At 31.0% G+C, this 8,680-nt stretch overlaps 1 protein-coding gene across 1 annotated transcript; it reads left to right on the top strand.

The window, feature by feature from the left end:
- The first annotated feature begins 5,112 nt into the window (after positions 1–5,112).
- LOC110794058 (albumin-2) lies at positions 5,113–7,392 on the top strand. Its single transcript, XM_021998998.2, has 2 exons — positions 5,113–5,236; positions 6,189–7,392. The coding sequence occupies exon 2, from the start codon at positions 6,239–6,241 to the stop codon at positions 6,959–6,961; it is 723 nt and encodes a 240-aa protein (XP_021854690.2). The 5' UTR covers positions 5,113–5,236; positions 6,189–6,238; the 3' UTR covers positions 6,962–7,392.
- The last annotated feature ends 1,288 nt before the right edge of the window (positions 7,393–8,680 follow it).

The following is an 8,680-nucleotide window of genomic DNA, read 5'->3' on the forward strand; positions in this document are numbered from 1 at the left end:
GTGCCAAGACAAGTGAAGGAAATAGAGACCCGTTATGTTAGATGACGGGTATTTCTTTATTTTGCTTTTGCTTTTTTTTTCTACGAGAGAGTGGTGGGTCCAGTGATATATAAGAGACCCGTTTAGGTGAATAAAGGGTCTCTTGTTTCTCTTATTTTATTTTCTGTATAAAAAAATTGCTCCTTTTATATATTAGAGACCCGTTAAATTAAATAAGGGGTCTCTGTTTTTTTCCCCACTAATTTTAAGTGGGCCCTTTGACTCATAAGAGACCCGTTATCTATAATATTAGATTTCTTATGCTAAAGAGACCCGTTATGTTGATCAACGGGTCTTTTATTAAGGGTCTCTTTGCCCATTTTTGTAGTAGTGTTAACTCAGTTACCAAAATTGGTGTTGATTGATGGATTAAATCAGGAAAGAAATGAAAAAAAGGAAAATAAAATATTACAATTATTACAGTTTCCAAATGAAACGAAAATTATTACAAGACAAAAAAAGAACAATACAGCTAAACGAATAAAAAGTTTCAAATTAACTGCAGAAACCAAAAACATTAAAAAAATCTCCATTGTAAACCAAAAGAGGCAGAAAATTTCCAGAAATCTACTGCCGCATCACTGTTCTTCCTTCTTGAAGTCGCCCACATGTAAGTACAATTTTCGTATGAATCCTTGCAAAAAAAAAATACAAACAGAAACTAAAGATTTTTTTATAATAATAATTCATAAATTTTAATACATAACCATAAAGAAACAGAAATTAAACAATTTTTCTTTTAACAAAATTCGTGAATTTCTAATTTAATTGTATGGACATATTCAAATATGTGTATGCATACAAATACAGTGAATATTGTACGCATAACAATATAATTTTTATGTATACAATACTATATAAAAAATAAAATCGTAATAAAATTTGTGAATTTATGCATAAAACTAATGTTCTTTTCTAATATTGTTGCATTTATTTGTTTTGCAGATTTAAACATATAAGGTAGGTAATATTATTGCTTTTAAATGATTTTTTATTTCAATTTATGCATTTGGTTAAATAATCTCATAATTTTTTTAATTTTAATTTGCAGATTTCAACAGCGAAGGTATGTGATAACATAAATTTCTGTTATTAGAATTATGATTTTAAATATAATTGACTTATATTTGTTTTAATGCAGAATTTAATTGTGGTTTGAAGTTCATAACGAGGTAAATTCTTAATCTTTAAAATCTGGAAGGAAAACTAAACTCCTCATCTTTCAGATCTTTGCTTTCCCAAGTCAAATCTGAGATTTTTTGCATTTCTTTTGTTAAATTTTGTAGTACTCTTGCCATATGGGTTTGCATTTTTTTTGTTCAATTATGTAAATCAAAAATCTGAAATAAATTATTGTTTTGCAGGTTATAATTTCGGATTTAAGTTCAATTTTAAGTTGGGTGTTAAGTTCATCAAGGCATACTATAAACAACGGCATAAGGTATGTGGCCCACCAATCTCTTAAAATAATATTAATATGCATTCTTTTTATTGATTTTAATTAATAATTACAGATCACTTTTGATGCTTTTTATTGAATAAGTTGTTATTTGATTTTAAAATATCCTTCTTAATTATCAGGTAAATCGGTTAAACATGTGTTCTATAAAATTAGAAATTGATTATTACATCTACCTATAACTTATAAATAGCAAAAGGGAAAAAAAATTAAACAAAAGGGAAAAAAAATTAAACATACGTTTACTGATTTCAATTAACTATTACAGATTTTAGATCATGCTTTTAATTACATAGAACGAAAAGAAAATCATCAAATTTCATTCTAACTAAATCAACAAAACCCACCATAACAACATACAGTCGCATTTGATCCAATAACACCCAATAGTCAAAGAAAACAGCAAAATCAGATGAACAAATAAAGCATCAATAAAATTGAAATTATAATTAGCATATAACCCCATGCACTCAAGTATTCGATCATTGTGAACATGAATTCTCTTCCACCATCCATGTAACATTCATAGATTATAGTCTTGAAAGTCTTTCCTATTTCAGTTCACTTTTTCTTATTATTCTACATTATTCACTCTGCAATATACTTCGTACATCATGTGGTTTTTAATTTTCGAGTTTGTTATTGATTTTTAAAAAAGAATATTGAATATTGGAAAAATTGAAACAAATGGTTGGAAACATTATTGGAAATATTGAATATTGGAAAAATTGGAACTAATGTGTTCATCAAAACTTGAATCAGTAAACCATAATTCAATTGAGCAGAAGCATAAGAAGACAGATGGTTTTGCTTAAAACATAAGAGCACGAGATTGTACGCGATGCATTATCTGTTCTCCCAAAAGTTCAAATAATCGATTACTATACATCTCTCAAACACGACGTATGTATAGCGCCCGTTTTAATAATGTAAAAAAAAATCAATAGAAGCATCAAACAGATGATACTAACATTTTCAAAAGTTAACAAAGTTAATGTTAAATTGCCTAAATCTCTGTATCATTGGAAATATATACTTTTCAGTCACATTCTCCCAATTGTACGTAATAAACTACATTAAAGATTTCAACAACTAACACCAACAGTTTCATCCATTTTAAAATTAATCTGAACTAACAACACGCAATCTGAACTAACCACACGTACCATAACCATGAAATCTTTAATTTTAAAATTGAATGGCGTGCATATTGTTTGTTCAGATTTCAACAACTAACAACTAACACAAACAGTTTCATACAGTTTCATTATTGTAATTAACTGAGATAACTACAAAATTTGGCCAATCGTACTCTGACACATCTCAAAAGAGAGCAAACATACCTAAAATTAAATATAAAAAAATCACCTTTAACATGAGAAATCAAACCAATTAATCAAATTCAATGGTAAAACTTTATAACCAAGATCATTTTATCCAATAAAATTAATCAATAATCAGATTAGATTAGATTCCAATTTTGTCCAATTTACCTCAGGATGATCAGATTCTCAATAGCAGAAACAATTAACCACGACCAGCGCCTCCACCCGCGCCTCCACCCGCGCCTCCATCAGCGCTCTCTCCCACCATGGAGGGACAACACATGCAAATCAAAAGTGCAAACAAGTGAGTTAAGCAATAATTAAGACAACGAAATACAACTAAAATCAAGCAGAAACATGAATTTAAAAAACCCTAAAATTCTAAATTCAGAAACATGAATTTAAAAACCCCTAAGATTCCAATTCTGCATGAAGTAAATTCAGATTATAAACCCAGAAACATGAATTTAAAAAACCCTAAAATTCTAAATCAAGTCCAAATTGACTAATAATTTCACATGAAGAGAAGATGAATATACCTGTGTAATCTACGGCGCTCGCGATTTCTGAAGGTTTTCGCCATTTTTAATTTCTAAGATGTTAAAATAGTTGGAAAGAGGAGAGAGAAAAGGAGGGATATTATGAGAAACCATTTTCTGAGGAGAGAAATGAAGGAAAGTAGCAATGAGGAGAGAGAACGGAGTGATAGCAAGCAAAAGAAACAAAAATCTAATATGTTCAGGAGAGAGAGGAGAGCGGCGGATAAGAATGAGAGAGAAAGGAGCAACAAAAATAAATTAGGGTTAGAATTTGGAAAGAAAAGACCCTACTGTCAACATTTGAGAACGAAATGGGCCGGCCCATTCTCCGAACTTAAAACGAAATGAATATATTTCTTATTAACTTGACAAGTTATGTTTGATTACAGGTCCGTTCTCCGAACTTTATTAAAACGAAAATGAATAGACTTTTATTTTAGCGAAAAATAAAAATAAAAAGCATCAAAATAAAATATTTACTTTAATTTACTAATTCATTTGCTTTTTTATTTTATTTTAAATTGAAATTTTTGTTTTAGCAGAAAAGAAAAAGGAAACAAAATAAAATATTTAAATTAGGTTGTTTAGCAACTGAAATAAAATCAGTTTTCAACAGGTTTCAATCTAATACTCTAACAAGATAATTTTTTTTTTTATAATTAACTCATGTTGTATTTACATCTTCGTATATTTTCTAACATTCATCCAGCATAATGGACGTAATCGAGTGATGGAAAAAGTATTTGCATGTTTCGGAAACAGAGCTTTTTCATGGGTGCTACATCCACCAAATGGAGCTTTTAATCCTGAACATTCGTATACGGTTGGTTATGTGTTGCATCTCGATTGGGTGGAGGAGTGCATGTGGTTAAACAAATATATTGCAAGCAAAAGAAGAAAGTGATACTTACTATTTTGTATGTTTAATAACTTTACTTTCAGTACTTCAATTTTGGTTTTTCGATGGGATATGTTAGTTGTATCAAGATAACGTTAAGTTTTTTAATAGCTTTAATTGGTCATAAGATTCGATCATTCGTCATGTAAGGCTACGAGTATTGTATGACCTCAATATCGCAAAATATGGACTTTGCGAATGATTTTGTAAAATTCCGCACGCATTGCATGTATGAAATACTAGGCACAATAAAATTAAAATTCCGCACGCATCCCATGCATGAAATACTAGGCACAATAAAATTTCTAAAATCCACGCACGCATCGCGTGCATAAAATACTAGTGTATAATATCTCAAGTTTTATCCCCCACCCGCATTTGTAAATTGCATTACCCTTTAGGCTCATTCAATTCTGTATATAATTGATTAATTGGTCATATATATCAGTTAGACATGATCAAAAGGCGGGCCGAGCCGAGGACATAAAAATCTGCCATTATGTTGGGTTGGGCAAACTTCTGGCAAATTTTTTGTGCCCAGAACCCGCTATTTCAGCCAAAAATAGCAGGCTTTTCGGGCTATTTTCGGACCGGGCCAAATTTATAATTAAAATTGTAGTTTTACGTTGCCCAAAGGCAACAATTTTTTTAAAATGTTCGGGCCAGGTCGGGCCAGCCCCGAAATATGTTGTTCGTAACCCGGTAATTTTTGGGTGGGATTAGTCTGGGCCAGCGGGCCGAACCCAAGTTGATCGGCTCTAATATTAACAGTGTGTCGGGCCCATGTTGATCAGCTCTAATATAGCAGTGTGTATATAAAGCCAATGTGGCATAGGATTCCTTTGGGGTCCATGAATATATTCAAAGAGTTGAAGGTGATTTTACATTAATGTCCTTTGGTCCATCTATAAAATGGAAAACTTGCATAAACTTCCATCTTATAGGCAAATCATCAAATTCAGAAGCTCATATAGAGGTAAGCACACTATCTATCAATTTATCCATCTATCTATCTATCTATCTATCTATCTATCTATCTATTTATCTATCTATATCTATCTATCTATCTATCTATCTATCTAATTTGTAGTTGCTATAGTACTCCCTCCGTCCCTTAATACTCGCACCGGTTTGACCGATGCGGAGTTTAAGACATTTGAATTGACTTATTAATTTAATGGTGTTTGTTGATAGTGTGGTATTTTTTTAATATAGTTAGTGGGAAATGTGTAAGGGGTAGGGAGTGGTGAGTGAGGGATATTGATTTTTAAATGATTTTTTGTAGGAACTAGGGGTGTATGTAGGGTAGTAGGTAAGTGTGAGAAATAATATAATATTGGTAAAGATTTCCATTTATAGAAGCGGTGCAAGTATTAAGGGACGGCTCGAAAAGGAAAGCGGTGCAAGTATTAAGGGACGGAGGGAGTATGTATCTAGTCCATAGGCTTATACATACGGAGTACTCCCCTTTTGTTTCGAATTAACAGTTACTTTTCTTTTCCTGCTATTCTAAAATCATATATGCATGCATGGTTACATATTTAATTACACTTTTTCTATTAAGAAACGGAAGGATTGGAAACGGAAGGATTGGAAATACCATTGTTCGTTCCTTATCGTGTATATATATATATATACTCCCTCTGTTAGTATATAATATATTGTTGGTTTCATCATAATATATATTTTCAAAATATTAATATTTTTATAAGTTTTATAATATTATAGTTAAATATATTGGTAGTCAAAGTTGTGCATTGGCAAGCGTGTCAAGTGAAAACGGTGCGAGTATTAATTAAGGGATGGAGGGAGTATGTTTATATATATTTATTGATTTCTAGTTAATCTAGCTAGTTACTTGGTATTATAGAATACATAGAAGTATTTATGAAACGTTTAATTTCTCATATATAATAATATGTGTGCAGGTGGAACGGGTGATGAGCAAGTAAGTAAGTGAGAAAAGAAAGAAAGAAAGATGTCGAATAATTCGTATGTGACAGCTGCATTCAAATCAACTCACAAAAACCAAGTCTACTTGTTCATGTACCCCGAGTATGTGCTAGATGACTATGCACCTGGTACTGCTACTGACACGATACTGTATGGACCAGCTTACATGCGTGATGTGTTTTCCTCCTTAAAGGATACAGTCTTTAGTAGGGGAATAGACAGTGCATTCGAATCCCAAGATCCTGGAGATGCATACATATTTATCGGCGTCCATTGTGCAAAATGGTTTTATGCTCCAGACTCAACCAACGACAAGATTCTTAAGGGTCCTATGTACGTTTCTGATATGTTCCCTTTCTTGAAGGGTACAGAGTTTGAAAATGGGGTTTTTGCTGCTTTCAATTCAACAATTCCTTATGAGGCTTATCTGTTTAGCTGGGGAAATCAATATGCTCGTATCAACTACAGTGACAATGGCCACCTCATTACATTGGGTACCATAACTCAAGGTTTTCCCTGTTTGAAAGGCACTATATTTGAAAAGGGAATTGATGCTTGTTTTGCTTCACACATTCCAAATCAGGTATACTTATTCAAACATGATTCCTATGCACTTATCCAGTACACTCCTGGCACCACAAGTAATCAGACGTTGATCAATTCAGGGAAAATCATAGACAAGTGGCCTCAATTTGGTAGCCTCTTGCCTCGCGACAATGCCAATCATCTCAAATTAGTTACCAACTAACTAATCCTATAATTAATTAATTTAACACATGCATACACGTACTTTCCATCATATCCCTTCATTTAGGAACAACGCATGCATGCATGCATGTGTAATTCTATATCTAAGTTTAATTATGTTGCAATCAATAATACAAGAGAGAATGTATTAGGGCTTCAGCCTAGCTATATATGAGTTGGCCCTCATCCTCTTATACGCCCGCAGTTAATTAGCTTAATATGTACGGAGTGTAGACAACGTACTCGCTAGTAGCTAGTCGATCTAGACAACGTCTCTTATTTAGCTGTATGCTTCTATAAAGCTTGCCTTCTGTAATAATCTATATATATAATATACTAAAAGAGAGGAAATCAATGTGGTGATGACAAATGTCACTCATTCATTGCCTCTCTTTTAATATAATAAATTAATAAGATAACATTTTTATCATATTTAACTTACTTTATTTATTGTAACAATAATGAATATGGAAAAATCGCACAATCTATATTACTGTATATTTCCCATACTGTACAACGATATTACTATTTACAAGACATGTATCATTTGGAAGATATTATATGAATAACCAATATGGAAAGTTGCTCAGTTATTATCTTCCAAATATTTGGAATATATTATTTGGAAGCTACGTAGTATTTGTTTATCCACAAAATTACTCTTGCAATTTGCAAACAATCACACCTTGGCTAAATTATTTGGAAGATATTTGATTATATTAAGGCTTTGTGTTGTTTGATTTGTTTTGATTTATTTCAGACAAAATAAGTTTAGAAAGATTCAGTTAGGTTTAGATAATATAAATTAAGAAAACTAAGTTTTTTCCAGACATTTTTTTCACCCAAAAATAAGTATATATCCCGGATAAAATAAGCTTAGATAAGTTAAGATAAGTTTGGTTAAATTCGGATAAGTTCAGATAAATTCAGATAATATAAGTTCAAAACGATAATGCATCGAATAGAACATAGCTTAGTAGAGAGGATAAATGTGGAGCTGACAACTTCCACTATTTGATTTCCCTCTCTTTTAATATAAATAATTAATACATCACATTTTTTTACTATGGTAATTTATAATTGTTCTTAAAATTATATTTATTGTGGCCCTGTAAGCTCTTTCATAAGATACTAACTTACATAATTAGAATTCATTAAACTAAATTTCGACCAAATATGTCAAAGCATATTTAATTCATATATGCTGATATTTAATTTTAACATAATTAGAAACTTTAACAAAGCTATAAAAGATAATAAAAATGCAATACTTCTTAGATTACAAAATTAGAACTCTTAACATGATAGAAAGTTTATAACTCATACAGTAATACTCCAAACATGATAACTTTTCACATAATCTATATCTATATATTATACTAAAATAGAGGAAATCAATGTGGTGATCACAAATGTCACTCATTGATTCGCCTCTCTTTATTAAACAAAAATAATTAAAATACTTAAATTAAGGAAAAAATATTATTGATTTTCATTATAAATCTTAAAGATTATGTTGATAATAAACATAATAAAAATATTTCCCGGCTCTTTTCCCATTCCTAATTAAACAAATCAATTATGTACGGAGGTTATACTTCAGTTCAATACCTTATTACGAAGTATTTTAAAAGATATTGTTGCTAAACTAAAAAATATCTTTTAATACCTCTGTTTCTTAATGTTCTTTACGTTTATTATTTGCACGCACTCCAATGCA

Source organism: Spinacia oleracea, chromosome 6 (genome assembly GCF_020520425.1).
Source record: "Spinacia oleracea cultivar Varoflay chromosome 6, BTI_SOV_V1, whole genome shotgun sequence".
NCBI classification, from domain to species: Eukaryota; Viridiplantae; Streptophyta; class Magnoliopsida; order Caryophyllales; family Amaranthaceae; genus Spinacia; species Spinacia oleracea.